Source organism: Podarcis erhardii (genome assembly GCF_964252035.2).
Source record: "Podarcis erhardii genome assembly, chromosome: 11".
NCBI classification, from domain to species: Eukaryota; Metazoa; Chordata; class Lepidosauria; order Squamata; family Lacertidae; genus Podarcis; species Podarcis erhardii.
In genome coordinates this window covers 45,665,527-45,683,653 of record NC_138501.1, presented here as the reverse complement: position 1 = coordinate 45,683,653, position 18,127 = coordinate 45,665,527, and the positions used below count along the sequence as shown (strand labels likewise).

General features: G+C 43.2%; 1 protein-coding gene across 3 annotated transcripts in view; it reads left to right on the top strand.

Moving 5' to 3' along the window:
• DCC (DCC netrin 1 receptor) overlaps positions 1–18,127 on the top strand; it is a 944,701-nt gene that overhangs the window by 786,836 nt on the left and 139,738 nt on the right. For all 3 annotated transcript variants that reach the window (XM_081881357.1, XM_081881356.1, XM_081881358.1), the window contains exons 13-15: positions 5,688–5,829; positions 11,018–11,128; positions 16,798–16,992. In XM_081881357.1, coding sequence (XP_081737483.1) covers positions 5,688–5,829; positions 11,018–11,128; positions 16,798–16,992 — 448 coding nt within the window. The remainder of the gene's footprint in view (positions 1–5,687; positions 5,830–11,017; positions 11,129–16,797; positions 16,993–18,127) is intronic.

Genomic DNA, 18,127 nt, shown 5'->3' with positions numbered 1-18,127 from the left:
AGGTCGAGTTAGTGGAGCTGGGAAAAGAACCTGAGACCTCAAAAGCGTTCCTGCAGTCCGAGTATGAAATACCAGACTAGATGGACTGATTCAAGAAGGTAGACTCATATGAGTCTCAGCTGTTCTCTATATAGAACTAGTTCTACTGCATCCAAAATGGAAACTGAAAAGTCTTAAAGTGGATAAATTGATTGAACAAAGTCCCCAGTTATTTAAATAATTACAGTATTCGGGGCTGTGACTGACTTTAGAAAAAGTCACCTAGGAAGAGACATGAGAGAAGGGTGTCACATGATGTACATCACGGAGAACATGGGCGCTCCAACGATATTGAATAGTGAGAGATTCAAGAGCAGGTGAATTGTACAGTCATACCTCGGATCCTGAACGCCTTGTGACTCAAACGTTTTGGCTCCCGAACGCCGCAAACCCGGAAGTGATTGTTCCAATATGTGAATGTTCTTTGGAACCCAAATGTCCAACAGGGCTTCTGTGTCTTCTGATAGGCTGCAGGAGCTTCCTGCATCCAATCGGAAGCCATGCCTTGGTTTCCAAATGTTTCAGAAGTCAAACAGACTTCTGGAACGGATTCCGTTCGACTTCTGAGGTACCACTGTACTTCATCACATAGCTAAACTGTGGGGTTTGCTTGCACAAGATGTCTTGATGCCCCCCAAGTGGTCTGGCTATAGATGGGGATTAGAGAAATTCATGGAAGATGTATTCATGGAAGGCTGCTTTGTATTGCTACTAGTATCACATGCAGCATGCTATTAAATGCCAGCTGTTTAGGGTGTGGTAGGAGACAGCAAGAGGCACAGCTATGGTGTCCATGTCCTGCTTCGGGCATCTTGTAGGAATCTGGTTGGCTATTGTGGACTTTAAAAGCCCTTTGATTTTCCAGTGATTTTCTAATCACAGAAGAGAAATAGCCAAAGATAGATAGAAAGACTGTCAGATGACACTCTGGATGCAAACCTCATGAGAATAAATATTAATTTTTGGCCAAGTTGATCTGAAGCATTTTGGGGTCTGAGATTTAAAAGGAATTCCTAATGTTCTCTCCCCCAACTTATTAATGTGAGAGACAATCGCGAATAAGGTTTCTTGTAGGATCCTCTTTGCAATGCATGGGAGCTGGGCCAAGAAAGCTGCTTTGTTATGATTTATTTCACTAAGCTTTGGAACAGGGGAAGTCTCTATTAGGGCGACCAGTTGTGCATTGCCAAGAAAGTGGATTCACAGCACCAAAAAGAAGAGGACATACTGTCCAACCTTTTCCGTTCAAAAACCAAGATGCACGTTTTCCGGGATGTGCCCCCGGGAGGGAAAAAAGTGCTTGGGGAGGGGTGAGAGCAAGAAATCACAGCATCCCAAATGGCCACCATGAACTTGTGTGAAAAAACAGGACGTCCCCTCTTTTTTCTTTTTCTTTTTGAACACTTGGTGGGTATGGAATCTGTTTAAAATAGGAGGAATTCAACATAGTGGCAGGGAGATCGCTCCATCAATGGAAGCATTTCTGCTTGCTTCAAGGAACATCTCATCTCATCCATCTCCCCATGTGCTGCTCTGGGGGTTCTTCTAACACCCCCTTGGACCAATTTGTGGAGCATGGGGGAAGAAGAGGGGGGGAAAGGTCCATTGTGCTAGAGAAAATCCTTGTACAGGCTTGTGCAAGCAGAACCAGTTAGACAAATCTGCCCCAGTGTTCATATGCCAACTTAGATGTACAAATGAAAATTATTATTATTATTATTATTATTATTATTATTATTATTATTTATATACAGCCCTATACACGGGGGTCTCAGGGCGGTTCACAGAATAAAATCAAGATATAAAACCACAAAATACCTAATAAAAATAAAACAACAGCCCAATAGCCCCCCCCCAAAAAAAAACATTTAAAAACATTTTTAAAGGGTGTAGGATGTAAATCGGATCAGCCAAAGGCCTGCTTAAAAAGAAAAATTTTTGCCTGGCACCTAAAGGTGTATAATGAAGGTGCCAGGCCAACTTCTCTGGGGAGAGCATTCCACAGATGGGGAGCCCCTGTAGAAAAGGCCCCGTTCTCGTGTTGCCACCCTCCAGACCTCTCGAGGAGGAGGCACACGAAGGAGGTCCTCAGAAGATGATCCTAGGGCCCGGGTAGGTTCATATGGGAAGAGGCAGTCCTTGAGGTATTGCGGTCCTGAGCCGTTTAAATTTAGAAGTAATTGCTATCATTTAAGTAGAATTACCACAAATCTTCCTGCTCAGTCTGCTGTCCCAATGCTTCTATTGAAGTGCAATGTTGAGGCTGCTGCTCCTCCCCTTTATTTATCTTGAAACCAGACTTAAATCAGATAGTCCTTCCAAAAAAATTTTATTTTAATGGTCACCTTCGAATAGAGGAGTGCTTTCTAGAAAACAGAACTGGCAGCCACTCTATTATCCATTCATTGTGCCTGATAGAGTCAGATTTGCTTGTCTCCCACTCTGCCACCTTTGAAAGCTTTTAAAATCGGCTGCCTCCCTTTGCCTCATGGAATGCTTCTGCCTTAGTGTGAAATTTCCTAGGGGGGAAATGCACTTCTTATCAAACGCATGCATTGCGTTCTAAAAGGCCTATTAGGAAATCAAGAGGTGTGATATATCACAACTCCAAATAATGGGTTTTTAAGGTGGTTACCCTGCCCCTCTGTCTGGAGTAGGGTAATTAGTATTCTTTTCTGTTATCTCCTAAGAACTTTATGATGCTACGGCATAGCTTGCAGCTTTGCCATTGATTCTGCGAGAGCCAAAGCAACAGCTAAAATAGTATTGATTAAGAAAAGCGGAGACAGCGCAGAAAATACTGCACCCTCCCAAAGGAAATTGGCCTCAGTCCGGTCTGTAAGTCATGTTTGATGACCGCTGTATCTGTATGAATGCAAATGTGCAGCTCTGTGTCCAGTGTGCAGCAGACTCCTGATTCAGGCAGAGCTTAATTTGAGCCACAGTTTACTGAGCAATTGTGTGAATGGCTTTAGCCCATGGGTAGGTAAACTAAGGCCCAGGGCCACATCCAGCCCAATCGCCTTCTAAATCCGGCCTGTGGACAGTCCGGGAACCAGCATGTCTTTACATGAGTAGAATGTGTCCTTTTTATTTAAAATGCATCTCTAGGTTATTTGTGGGGCATAGGAATTCATTCATATATATATTTCAAAATATAGCCCGCCCCCTCTAAGGTCTGAGGGACAGTGGTCTGGCCCTCTGCTTAAAAAGTTTGCTGACCCCTGCTTTAGCCGCTAAGATCTTCATTCCAGGCCCATCACTGGTGATGTTATCAGCTCTGAACATTGAGCCAGGGTCAGCAGCGGAGCACGCTCCCGAGGGGCTCGGGGCTCGGAGGGTGCCATCCCAGGTGTGCGATAGCTGCTCAGGTGCACTATTTCTGGGTTAGTGGAGTCTGTAACCTGAAGCGTATGTAACCCGAGGTACCACTGTATATGGTTGGTATCATGTAATCTGACATACGAGCAACTAACACAAGCATTGCACAACCAAAAGTGGGCTGAGAAACCTTCTGAGTTAAAATAGCAACCCAAGTAACATAAAGGAGCCCAAATTTATATGGAAACAACTCTGTGCTGTACAGTATCCATTCTTACTAAGGTGAAAATGGTCAGTTATGTAAGCAGTTGTGCTTTGTGGATATTCCCATAGGAGAATTGAAGTAGTTTATTTGACTGCTTGGACTTGAAATAAATTGTTTATTTTGACATCTCAAGAATCTGCAGTTCACTGCTTTCACAGGGAAGTCTTGGTGTTCCACCCCTTGCAGAACTAGGGCTTTCATTGACTCTGGTGGATCTGAACTACTAGATAAAACCATTCATTTAATCCTGTTTTATAGGATTGCATTTACGTTAGGTTTTTATAGGATTGTTGCTACTCTCTGGAAATGATAGTGCTTCAAGAGTGTTTTATAAGTTTGCTCTGTGGCTTATGGTGTGCATTTTAAAGCTATTTTTGAACATTTGCATTTTCATATAAGCATTATCTGCCTACAATTTTCTTTACAACCCTGGCTACTAAACCCACATTTAAAATAACCATTTCCAGAATTGAAATACGCAGTCTGTTCAGCCATAAGGGCACTTTGTATCATCCTGCACAGAGCACAGCTGAGATTGTATCACGCAACAAAATCTTAGGCAGCACATATACACAAACCCGAGTTTTATAATGAGCAAATAAATTACGTGTGTGCCAAAGCTTATATTTATTTATGAACTAATCAACTTCCTACTGATAAAACTGGGTATGTTTGCAAAGTATTCATTGACACCTGCTATTAATTGACATTGAAGGAACAGCAGAATTGTGACAAGATTTTGTGCAGTCACTGGTAGGCGTCACTTGACTCCCAATTTAACTTGTAATCCTGACTGACCCTCCACTTTCCCTGATGTTATTATCCATCCAAGGTGGTGGAAACAGCATCGTTTTTATCACAGCAACTGATGCAAATATTTTGCTATTCAACATTAAAATTACTGTTTTGTTATCACTGAAATACACATGGTTTTAATGACTGACTGCATTCTAGCAGGATCCAGAACAAACTTGTCTGAAGTGCTGTTTGGTTCTTTCATTAGTCTCACATTTAGAAACAGACACTATAAACTTAAACAGAAAGGCAGTCTGTCTCCTCATAGCGGGGAAGGCTAACCAGGGTGGATCTACACACAGGAGGAAAAACAGTATAAATAAGTCAGAAATTAAATCGTTATAACAAAAGAAAAGAAAACACTATGGAATATCGGAAATATTTTTTTTGCTCTCCAGCACCATCTGGTGCTGAATGTTTATAATGCATTCAAAACATTGTTTTTTGACTAATGTAGCCGAGTCCCAGTTGTCCTGCGTGTGCCTGCCAAGATCTGCTGTTGATGGTCATCTTCAAGGCCCCTCCAGCTCTTCCTCCTTGTGTTTCTTCATTTTGAAACCAGATGTTGACTGGATGACCCTTCAAACAGAGGTGTAGCCTCTGTAAAGTAGGGCACATTGGCACCACATTGCAATCTGTAAAAGAGAGACTCCTATGACCAAATAATCATCTGTATGAACATAGCCCACCACATGAAAAGTAAAAAAAAACACCCAGAACCTAGCATGTGCATCTCATGGTTGTTTAGTTTTATATACAGAAAAGTACTTTATCTCCCTTTTTTTCATGGAGAGGCATGCATGGAGAATCTATTTCAAGTCTCTGGTCTAATTGCCTATGGTCTATTTTTGGGGAATCCTGCAATGTGTTTAAGTTTTTACTCTGCTAACTATACGTTGGGAGTTCTGCTCTGGATCAATATTGAGTAGAATTCCCACGATTGTGAGCCTCAAACCAGAGTCTGAAGTGGCGCCACCCTGACACTTCAGCTGGCTTTAGCATGTTTGTATGATTTAGTTTTAAAAAAGAGTACTTCTATTTTGATAAAAGTGTCAAAGGTGGCAGCACAAAATGGCTGCTATGGGCAGCAAACAAACAAAATGGCAACAGTACTCTGTACCAGTGAGTACTGTCAAATAAATGTGTGTATATACGTGTGTGTGTGTGTGTGTGTGTGTGTGTGTGTGTAGGTGAGTATTGTGTGTAATTTGATGTATAAAACCTCTTCTACGGAAATAAAATCAGCTTTAACGTTTTTGTTTTACAGAGCATCAAAGTGAGCTGGCTACCACCGCCTCCTGGCACACAAAATGGATTTATCACTGGCTACAAAATACGACACAGGAAGACAGCCCGCAGGGGTGAGACAGAAACATTGGAGCCAAACAACCTCTGGTACCTGTTCACAGGTCAGTGTTTACACGGTTGTGGCCTTACAGTGTTGTTGATGAAGGAAATGTTTCGGGAATAAAACACACTTTCCGTTCAAATGGGATGTCATTTCCCTTGTATTTAGCTGACGCTTATTGGACTGTACAGCAACAACCCTCATACATTTTTACTTTGTTTCCTCCTTAATGGCTTTATCCTATGTGTGTGCCTCTCCATTTTCCTCCGCTTAATGAGATTGATACACAATTCCCCATTCTGCCTAGCAGTTTCTATCCTAAATTAGTTTCCATGAATGCCAACTCAAATATGAAACCAAAAGCTGTCATTGCTGCTACCGGGGTATTTTTTTATTCTTCATAAACAAACCAAAATGTCCATTTTTTTATGACAGGTTGGATATGCAAGGATTCTCTCTTGGATTTTTACAGTGGTGCAACGTCTCTCTGGCCCATTTTGCATGAATTGCTAAGTCAAACCATGGATTAGCACAAATAAGTAAGCATGTGGGCTCCCAGACAGGAGATTTTAGGGACTTTGCTTCTCCTTGATCTTTCTTCTGCTGCTGCACCATGCTGAGTTATGATACGATATGATGCAATAATCTTTATTGTCATTGCCCCATACAGAACAACGAAATTGAAAAAATCTACATCAGACATTGAAAAACCAACAAGCCTGCTATCCCAGCTATCCCAGCCTGGTTAACCCCCTAAAAACTTTGATACCCCATAATTAAATACAATATACTCCCATAGAGACTACCTTACACTGCGTTTAAAACCAAAATTGCATTTGGATAAAAACTGTTTCTCAGGCGGCTAGTCCTAGTCTTTATAACCCTGTACCTTCTTCCAGAAGGCAGAAGCTGAAAGAGATCATTTCCGTGGTGTGCACTATCCTGCGCTATCTCTGCAGCTTTCTTATGACACCTGGAAGCATAGACTTGATCCAAGGTGGGAAGAGTGCACCCAATTATTCTCTCCGCAGTCTTTACAACCCTGGACAGCTTTGTTTTTCCCCTGACTGTGCAGCTCCCAAACCACACAGAGACCATAAGTTAATACACTCTCAACAGTACAATGGTAAAATGCCATCAACAGGTCCTTTGAGATATTATTTTTCCGGAGGATTCTCAGAAAATATAACCTCTGCTGTGTTCTCTTCATCAGGTCTTTACTGTTTTCAACTGTTTTCAATGTTCAACCATGGTTGGGCATTGTCTGTCATCTGAACCCATGCTCATTGTTTAGCTATATCCAGAAAGTGAAGTGACATAGTGCAGCAATTGTGAATGGCAACTATGCAGTCTTAGAAGATAAAATAAATAGGTGGACTCTTGTTTCTCTGGTCCTTGTTTTGGCTCTGTTCCTGTTAAACCACCTGAGTTTGCTATTAGAGGGGATCCTGGTACTGTTAATGGCACTACTAGTCAGGGAGGGATAGAGGAAGCGGAAAAAAGAGCGCCTTGTGTGGTTGTTGTTTTGATATTTCATCCGAAAGGTCAACTCTGCCACTTCTGCAATAGGACTCTGGTAGTTTCTCCTCCACTTATGGGAAGTTCTCCTTCAGCTTCCACATCTAGAGGATGTTGGGGGCCATATGATCCCGTCCCAAGCTCCTTACCAAGACATGATACAAATTAGAACAGAATTAGAAAGGTCCAGGAATAAAAAAGAAAGAAAAATGCCCCTTCATTTTCTAAAGAATAATTCCATGTGTGATTGTTGGAAGAAAACATGCTTTTATTTCCTTTGGAAAGCTGTAAAGTAGGCGATAATCAGGTATGAAGTAGAACAAATCTACCTTCTAAACATTGTTTAGAAGAGAACATTCTGCTGAGAAGCTCCTTGTGCAGAGCTGGTGTAGTTGCGTAACGATGCACCAATGAAATTTCCTTCTTCTGCATAACTCTCAGTGATATTTAAGAGCTGTCAGTGTGGTTGTTGTGAGATCGATTTAATTTTGATTAGTTTGGATAGAGGTAGCCTGTGTATGGAACGGAAGGCTAAAATTACAGCCATATAAAGATATAGGAGCAGCTTGCACCAAAAGCCTATGGGGGAGCACATTATCTGATGATATGCCTAAGACTTCTAGTGCGCTGGCAAAATCAGCCCTCCAATTTCTTGCAAGCGTTCTTCCCCTGCAACAGACACTTCTATTTTTCCATCTCAGAGTGCATGATAATTTCTTTAAAGCAGGGATAAGGAACCTGTGGTCCTCCAGCTGCTTCTGAATTGCAATTCCCATCATCCCTGACTATTGACCACGCTGACTGGGGTTGATGGGACTTGAAGTCCAACAACAACTGGAGGGCGACAGTGAGGTGGCCAAGGATGATGTGCATCTTTGGCTTTCCAGGAAAAAATTCACCAGCACTCAGTCCCCTTTCTGGCTGCCCATGCTTCCTGTTCTGGAAAGGTGGCTTATACTGAATCAGACTGTTGGTCCATCTAGCTCAGTTTGTCTACACTGACTGGCAGCAGCTCCCCAGGGTTTCAGGAAGCAGTTTCCAAGCCCTAGCGGGAGATGCTGGGGCCTTCTCCAAATAAGGCAAAGGCTGTACCAATGAGCTATAGACCTTCTCTACATAGGAGGAGGTCTTCCCCTGGGCTATAATTGGATACTGAGAGCTATAGTGAGAGAACGGTGCTGAGAGTTGTTAGAGGACACCTATTCTGGTTACACAGCTACCATACCCAGAGTTCCCTGAGAGGAGGGATTGATTGTCAAACCACTCTGGGAATTGTAGCTGTGTAAGGGCACCCTTAGCAAACTACGCTTCCCATAATTCTTTGGGTGAAGTGGTACATTAGTAATTTATATATATGGTGTTTATGTGGCTCTTCACTTCAATGGGTCTACTCTGAGCAGGTCTAGCATTGGATACAATTCTGGGACGCGGGTAGCACTGTGGTCTAAGCCACTGAGTCTCTTGGGCTTGCCGATCGGAAGGTTGGAGGTTCGAATCTGCCCGACGGGGTGAGTTCCCGTTGCTCTGTCCCAGCTCCTGCCAACCTAGCAGTTCGAAAGCATGCCAGTGAAAGTAGATAAATAGGTACGGCTGTGGCAGGAAGGTAAACGGCGTTTCCGTGCGCTCTGGTTTCCATCACGGTGTTCTGTTGTGCCAGAGGCGGTTTAGTCCTACTGGCCACATGACCCGGAAATCTGTCTGTGGACAAACGCTGGCTCCCTCAGGCTGAAAACAAGATGAGTGCCGCAACCCTATAGTCACCTTTGATTGGACTTAACCGTCCAGGGGTCCTTTACCTTTCTTACCTTTACAACCCGTTTCTCTTTTATTGTTTCTTTGGAAGCTCAAAGTTTTTAAAAAATTTTGCTGTCCTGCAGTTTTGTATTTATTGGCCCAATTTTATTTCTGTTCTCAGTTTTCTGTTTCCTGATATTTTATGATGCATTGCAATTTGGTTCTTTCCGTTTTTGGCCATACATCACTTTAGAAATAAATATTGAAAGGTGAAATAAAAATCTTGTAAATAAAGCAAAGGTGCAGGGTATCTGTTGCAATTTGTCAGCCCGCATATAAAATGAGCTGTTCGAGAACTTTCAAGGAAGGCTGTAGAAATTCATTTTTAAGTAGGCCAAATGGAAAGGAAGCAAACACATCTTTCATTGCTGCTGTTTAGTTGTGTATTACAGGATTTCCAAAGGAGCTGGAAATCATGCAGCTTTTAAAGAGATGATTTAAATATCCAAGCAGCAAGACTTTATGTCTCCTTAAAAGCTTCTCTTGGTGAAGGCAGGTGTTTCTGCCCACTAATGAGGACAGCTGCAATAGCAAAGAAATTCAGAGCTACAACAAGGACTCTAAATCAAGACGATTGATTTTATTGTAAGATTTGCCATCAGCTAAAATTTAAAAGTGTTGTTTTTAATTTTGAACATTCTTCCCCAGAGGAACTTTGCAATTAAATGTGACTGTTTATCTTTATGCTTCATGGTCAGTATGAGATACACAAAATGATAAAAAAGCATATATTGCTGTCACAGGGAACAAAGGCGCAGCGCACAGTTAGCACCAGCATGATGCTTCTCTAATAGAGCCTAGCCATAGAGCAGAAGGCATTAGCTGTGCCAGGATTCACACTGGTTCAGATTCATTCACACTTCTGTTAGGAACACTGCATGGTGCAATCAGTAAGGCTATGCTTTGCCAAGGCACAAGGCAGGTGGCACCTCTAGAACTGCAGGGAGGTGTTGTGGTTAGATTGTCAAGCTAGGACTTGGGAAACCAGAGTTCACTGGGTGAATTTGAGCCAGTAACTGCCTCTCAGCCTCAGCTCCCTCACATGGGGACGCGGGTGGCACTGTGGTCTAAACCACAGAGCCTCTTGGGCTTGCCGATCGGAAGGTCGGCGGTTCAAATCCCCACAGTGGGGTGAGCTCCCATTGCTTGGTCCCAGTTCCTGCCAACCTAGCAGTTCGAAAGCACACCAGTGCAAGTAGATAAATAGGTACCACTGTGGTGGGAAGGTAAATGGTGTTTCTGTGCACTCTGGTTTCTATCACAGTGTCCCGTTGCACCAGAAGTGGTTTAGTCCTGCTGGCCACATGACCTAGAAAGCTGTCTGTGGACAAACGCTGGCTCCCCTGGCCTGAAAGCGAGTTGCCTTTGACTTTACTTTTACCTTACCTCACATGGTTGTTGTAGGGATTAATTGCAGAGGGAGAGAACCAGTGACATGCGGTCAGTTGCCTAGGGGAATTAAGTTTGTCCCCTAAATGTTCCCCTGGTGCCTCCTTCCCAAAGTCCAGGAAGCTTTTGCTCGGCTTAGGGAGAGAGGCACGATGCTCTGACGGGTCAAAGAGCCCTTTGACCACCTTCCAAAAGCACACCCAGCTTGAGGAAGGATACAGTAAGGCTCCAAGACCCTGTCCCAAAGCCCAGGAAGCTTCTGTGTGGCTCAGGAAGGGAGGTGCAATGCTTACAACTCATGACATCAGCCCTCCACCAATCGCCCTCGCAATCTGGTGCCTGTGGCCCCAACAGCTCTCCTACGGAAAATCTCACCACACGCCACTGGAGAGAACTGTGTACACCACCTTGAATTCATTGGTGGGCTGTAAATGAAACAAATAAACAAAGCTCCTTTTGGGTGTACATGGCCTTTGTAGATTGTGGCTCATCAAATCCTGCTAATATTAACTGAGCTTTTTGTATGTCTTGATTTGTATCATACGCAGGTCTTGACAAAGGCAGCCAGTACAGTTTCCAAGTTGCAGCTATGACAGTCAATGGGACAGGACCCTCCTCCGACTGGTATACTGCAGAAACTCCAGAGAGCGATCTTGATGGTAATTGTATTTTTTTCACAGCCATTATAACTGCCTTTTTGCTCATTCTGATGGTTGCCTTGCCCTTCAGCTAAGGTTCATAGAATCATAGAATCATAGAGTTGGAAGAGACCACAAGGGCCATCGAGTCCAACCCCCTGCCAAGCAGGAAACACCATCAGAGCACTCCTGACATATGGTTGTCAAGCCTCTGCTTAAAGACCTCCAAAGAAGGAGACTCCACCACACTCCTTGGCAGCAAATTCCACTGTCGAACAGCTCTTACTGTCAGGAAGTTCTTCCTAATGTTTAGGTGGAATCTTCTTTCTTGTAGTTTGGATCCATTGCTCCGTGTCCGCTTCTCTGGAGCAGCAGAAAACAACCTTTCTCCCTCCTCTATGTGACATCCTTTTATATATTTGAACATGGCTATCATATCACCCCTTAACCTCCTCTTCTCCAGGCTAAACATGCCCAGCTCCCTAAGCCGTTCCTCATAAGGCATCGTTTCCAGGCCTTTGACCATTTTGGTTGCCCTCCTCTGGACACGTTCCAGTTTGTCTGTGTCCTTCTTGAACTGTGGTGCCCAGAACTGGACACAGTACTCCAGGTGAGGTCTGACCAGAGCAGAATACAGTGGCACTATTACTTCCCTTGATCTAGATGCTATACTCCTATTGATGCAGCCCAGAATTGCATTGGCTTTTTTAGCTGCCGCGTCACACTGTTGGCTCATGTTAAGTTTGTGGTCAACCAAAACTCCTAGATCCTTTTCACATGTACTGCTCTCAAGCCAGGTGTCACCCATCTTGTATTTGTGCCTCTCATTTTTTTTGCGGTGGGGGTCAGGAGCATTCAGCTTCCAGACCCATTGGAGCTGTTGTCTGAGTGCTTTCTCTCAGCAGAAGGTTTTTACTGGCTGCATGCTGTTAAAATTCTCCCTGTGTATGGACAAGTGAAGCAGAAGTGAGAAAAGAAAGGCAGCTTCATTTCTCTCCCACTACGCTCCTAGCACCTGTGTTTAATTTTAACTTCTTTCCCAGCTGTTGCTGTTGCAACTTTTGCCAAAATTGTAATATTGGGTGGGTACTGAAAGCCAGGTTAGTTTTTAACCATATTGCTTATTCTTCCGTGATACAATTCTTCTGGGGGGTTATCAAAAGAACCGATCTATTTGTGGCAGGCCCAATGGTCTATCTGCTATCAAAATAATATGCAGAAGTTCTCTGGGACCTTGGTCTTCCCTTGCTCTGAAACACTTGAGCAGCCAGTTCTGGGCACTTGGATCTGGGATTTCCATTGCCCCTGAAAAACCTATACGAATGCCATGATGGTGATGACCATTCCTCATCGGATCTGTAGCCTTCCGGTCCCCAACTCCTATCACTCCAAGCCAGCATGGCCAAGGGCCTGGGATGATGGGAGCTGCACCCCAACACTTGGGAAGGCCACAGTATCCCTGCCCCTCTGGTACAGTTTTCAAATATGGATGTTTCATTCAGCTGTCATAGCTGATTGGTCAATGATAGAGCCATTCATGGCCCCATATGCAGCATACATTTAAAAGGGTATCATGCCACTTTCAATAATCACACCTCTCCCCAAGGAGTCCTGGGAAACCTAATTTGTCAAGGGTGCTGAGAGTTGTTTTAGGATACCCCAATTCCCCTCACAAAGCTCCAATAATTGGTTTAACCCTCAATCCCTCTTCCCAATAAATTCAGTTGATCTGTGAGGGAACTGGGGTCTCCTAAGTACTCTCAGCACTCTTTACAAAGTACAGTTCCCAGGATTCTTTGGAGGAAGCCACGACTGTTTATGATACTCCTTTAAATGTATAGCTCAGATGGGAGCCATATAGGGATATGAGATCCTTTCCCTCAGGCTGGTGTTTTTTTTGGGGGGGGGGGATGGGGGTTGGAATTGGGATTTTGCAACTGAAACTTCAATAACCTGTTTCCTGCTTGGAAACTCCAATAACCTGTTTCCTGCTTGGCAGGGGGTTGGACTCGATGGCCCCTGTGGTCTCTTCCAACTCTATGATTCTATGATTCTATGAACCATCTCACTGCTGAGAGCAGCACCCTGCTCCATACTTGGTTTTAAACCTGTTTCCGTTTGTTCACACTGCAGAAGCAAGCACAAGGGCACAAAAACATTTAGAGCCAAGCCTGTACCTTGAATCACTGACCCAGTTCTCTACCCCAGCGCAGACCCAGTCTAAATTGCTTCAGAACAAACACACAGTCTGGCTTTTTAAACAACCATCACCTTTCAGCTTCATGTTTTGCGCTCTAGCTACCTCTTGGGATGGCTCCTTTGGCAAGATCTGCAAGGTTAGAGACATGCAAGGATCAGCTAAATTCCTTTGGTACTGCTATGCGGATGGTTAACTGCAATTCCCTCTCTGCTCTTTTGCTGTAGAAGTTCCTTCACCGGATGTTTTGCATCTGCAGTAACACATACACACACAAAATGAAGAGTGTCTTGAAGAAACTCCCTTGACTCCCTATGGATTGCCCATTTAATTAGTGCGTTTTGTTAAAGCGATTAGAAATCCAAACACTGCTGCTGATCCAAGGTTCCCTGGAAAGCCAGAATAGTCTTTCTGACAGCTGGGAGCATTTTAAATATTTATTTTGAGCATAAAGCATTATGCTTTTTTCTCTGAGGGGGGTGGAAACCACTGGATGCTCAATTTCCCCCAAAACATCCGACTCAAACAGTTTAAGTAATGATGTTGGGGATCCTGGATCAGTCTTGTATAGGAATATTCTGGAGGAATATATTTATGTGTATTCTGGGGATGCTGTTTAACTTCCTTTCAAGACAAGAGCAGATCTCCTCCATTTCTGCACTAGGTTCACCCTCCATTCAGTTCTTACCTAGAAGAATTCCTGGAATTAATTCTAGAACTGGATAATGCCCAGTTTGCTCCAATTTTCCAATTCATTTGCATTCATCTTCCCCTCTATATTACCATTGTGTCTGTGTGCATTGATGAAACACTGGACTCTTAATGCAACTGTATGTACGATTGCACTTGGCACAGTGTTTTATACTGATGAACCTGTGCTCTCCTGAGCACTGATAACCATGTAGGAAGCTGCCTTTGGCTGAATCAGACCATTGGTACATCTTCTTCAATATTGTCTACAATGACTGGCAATGGCTCTTTGGGGTTTCAGATACAGATCTCTCCTCGACATACATGGAGATGGAACCTGGTTCCTGGAACTGTTAAGAACTGGAAGCAGTGGCACCCTGTGCTGTCTATATACAAAATTGGTGCAAAAACAGTGGTACCAAATAATGTGGTATTTCAAAATCTAGAATAAATTTGAAGGAGGGAAACTTTAGAAGCAATTTTTTTCCCTCTTGAAGGATTGAGGCATATGATCTCCCTACTCATAGTTGGACACACACACACACACACACACACACATTCCTTTCAGGTTGTATCATTGTCACATTGATTGACAGATTCACTGACTGGTAGAATCCTTTGCCCCAGGTTGCTCCTTAGGTGAACTTCTGTCAGTGTAGAAATATCCAGGATGGGAGTAACAAATATGGTGCCCTCCATATCTTGCTGGACTCCATCTCCCATCAACCCCAGCCAGCACACCCAATGGCCAGGTATAATGGGAGCTGGAGTCCAGCAATGTTTGGAAGGCACAACATTGGCTGCCCCTGATATAAGAATATGCATAGATACAAATTTCACCTCCTTGTGTCTGGCTAGACCAAATAAAGCCCTCTGCACAGGAAAAAGGCTGAAGCAGGTGATATTGCTGAAATTCAAAGTTCATTTGATCAGAATTCCAATTTGCCTCCCTCCTACAGGTAAATTATGAATCGAACACTACTTCTCTTTAAATTCTTCCTCAGCTTTCAGTAGGGAAAACCAACATCCATGCAGGAAACATCTGCTACCAGTTAACTATCCCATATTCCATCAAGTTTTGCATTTAAGCTATACCTGTACCCTTCCTATGTTTTCATCCTCTCCCTTTACTCACCCCTCCCCTTGTGATTGTACACCTATGAGGACACATGCATGTGCTATTCAGTGCCTGGTATAAAGTTGTCCTTGAAGAGCAATGAAGGATTATGAAAAATAGTAAAGTATCCTGAACATTTTGATGTGCCTCATTTTAATCCCTGCCCTTGGAGCACAACATCCCAGCCCTTTATGTCTGTTGCGTTTGAATATGTTCCTAATGATGTCCAGCATTCCAAAACAGCTTGCTTTATTTTAACAGTAAGAAAATGTATTGCATTTCAAACATGTGCTCACAGTGGTCCGGGAGATACTTAATGGTGTCGTGTTTGTTTGTTTCTTTGTCTGCTCTTCCTTAAATGAAGCATCATTCAATAATAGATTGACTTTGAGACTGTGGCGATTGTGAAGCCCTTGGAAATGTTGCTGTGTGCATTATGCGACCTCTAACATTCTCATAAGACTTTCCAGTGGATCCAGCAGTTCCTCAGAAGAATTTTATTCTGCCCCCAAAATTCACTGCAAAGCCTATAAACTATCAAGGGCACGGACGGCAGAATCAATGACAGCGCCGCTGAAAAGTATTAATCCCATCAGTTTTTTACAGCCTCCCTTCCGCCACCCGTCACCCAACGTTTATAGTGGGAATACTTCACAATCAAAGGAGGCCCTTTTCTCGGATTTTGCACCAGCATTTTGCATCTGAGTCCTTTTACCTCTTCCATTTGGCTAAAATATGACAGGCCTCCTCATGTGGGGAAAGGATTGCAACTTGTTTCTTCCGCTCTCAAAGAGACAAACTGCTTTCTTGCTCTTCTGAGGAGACTTGTGGTATGGTAGCTCCTAGGCAAACGTCCAGCAAAAGGGCTTGCTTTCACCCCCAAAGGGTTTTTAAAACACCCACCCACACCATTAGACTTGATAACCATCTCCTTCCTGGCTTGCACGTAATAAAATGCAAACGAATGCATTGTTAATAGAATGCTGTCGGTATATCATTATTTTCCTAGACAGATATCTTACTCCCCCCCCTTGTGCTTTAGTATTAATCAGAGGAGGCAGGGTGAGTGAAGGAAAAATGAAAATATGCATGGTTGCGATAATGAATGCCACAGGCCTAGACCGTCGCCACGTAATATTAGAAGCACTGACTTATTTAATACTGCTTAAGTTGCTAGTCCATTGTTCGCTTACTGGCTTTTCTGAGCTTGCTTGCTGTTCACTATTATGAAATGTTTTTCTGTGAGTAATATATGCACACACAGAGAGAGAATGAGAGTGACTTCCACGTATTTAATTTATTGAACTTACTAGCTTTGTCCTCCGCCATTTTTCCATAAAGGATAATTCTTGCTTCCCCGCTTGTCTGACTCTTCAAAGAATAATAATTCAATGACAGGAAGGCAAAAGCATAGTTTGGAGATGACTGCATCTGTTGAATGGCACAGTTAGACACCTTGTGCTTGGCGATGGGAAAAAATTCAGTTGTGCGTTTAAAGACGATAACCCAGCCTAGATATTTTACAAGCTGTATATTTTAATGACTTGCATGCTACTTCTGCATGTGAGAAGGATGTGATACTTTGCTTCTTTCCAGAAACAATGGCAGGTCAGCCTAAAGTGTGCTCTTGCCGCCGATCAAACGCAGACGGTGGCACTGCTAACAGCATCTTCCTTTGACTCCTAGAATCTCAGGTTCCTGACCAGCCAAGCTCTCTTCATGTGAGGCCTTTGTCAACCAGCATTGTAATGAGCTGGACGCCGCCACTGAACCCAAACATCGTTGTGCGCGGATACATTATTGGCTACGGAGTGGGGAGCCCATACGCCGAGACGGTGCGAGTGGACAGCAAGCAGCGCTACTATTCCATTGAACACTTGGGTAGGTGGGATTTCCACTCCAGGAAATGCTTAGAAGCTTGGGGAGGGGGCGAAATGTGTTTCTAGGCTTTCTAGTCAACCTGTCTATTCCAGCCATAAATGCAGAGTATCCCCGGGGAATGCTAGGGTTCCCCCCCCAAAAAACTGCGGATTAAGAATCCTGGATTTGTAGCCTTGTGATGGATATACTACAGTTCCTTTGGTAGAAGCCATGTGCATTAAATGTATTGTGTGGATGTGACCTAGGTCAGAAAGATCCTGCCACCCTTCGAGGCAATGAGTTCTGTTAGCAAATAGTTATACAGTGGACAATTGGGTTGCGAACGTGATCTGTGCGGGAGGCACGTTCGCAACCCGCAGCATTCGCAACCCGTGACCCGCACGTCTGCACACATGCAGGTCGCAATTTGGTGTTTCTGCGCATGCACAAAGCGTGATTTAGCGCTTCTGCGCATGTGCAAGCGCCGAAACCCAGAAGTAACTGTTCTGGTACTTCCGGGTTTGGCACGGCGTGCAACCCGAAATCATACAACCCGAAGTGTCTGTAACCCAAGGTATGACTGTATTAACATCCAACCGAAATATTATTAATTATTAATTATTAATTATTAATTATCAGTTATTAGTTATTAGTTATTAGTTATTAGTTATTAGTTATTAGTTATTAGTTATTAATTGTTAATTGTTAATTGTTAATTGTTAATTACTAATTACTAATTACTAATTATTAATTATTAATTATTAATTATTAATTATTAATTATTAATTATTAATTATTAATTATTAACTATTAACTATTAACTATTAACTATTAACTATTAACTATTAACTATTAAAATACCCCAGCCACTCTGGGTGGCTTCCAACAGAATCTTGAAATGCTGTCCTCTTGTTATTTGACTCATTAGATGTCATCCAATCATCTTTCTTGCCGATACAAATGAGAGGAGAGCCTAGCCCAAAGTAAACCCCATGCCCTCTTTGCATGCATGTGGGGGGAGGGTTGTTTGTTTTTTAGTATCCAATGAATGGTTGTGGCAGCCCAGGGCAAAATCGACTTGAGATTAATTGGGATTGCCAATTAATTAACTTTGAGAACGATGAAGTTGAACTCCTAGCTTATGTGCTTGTTGGAG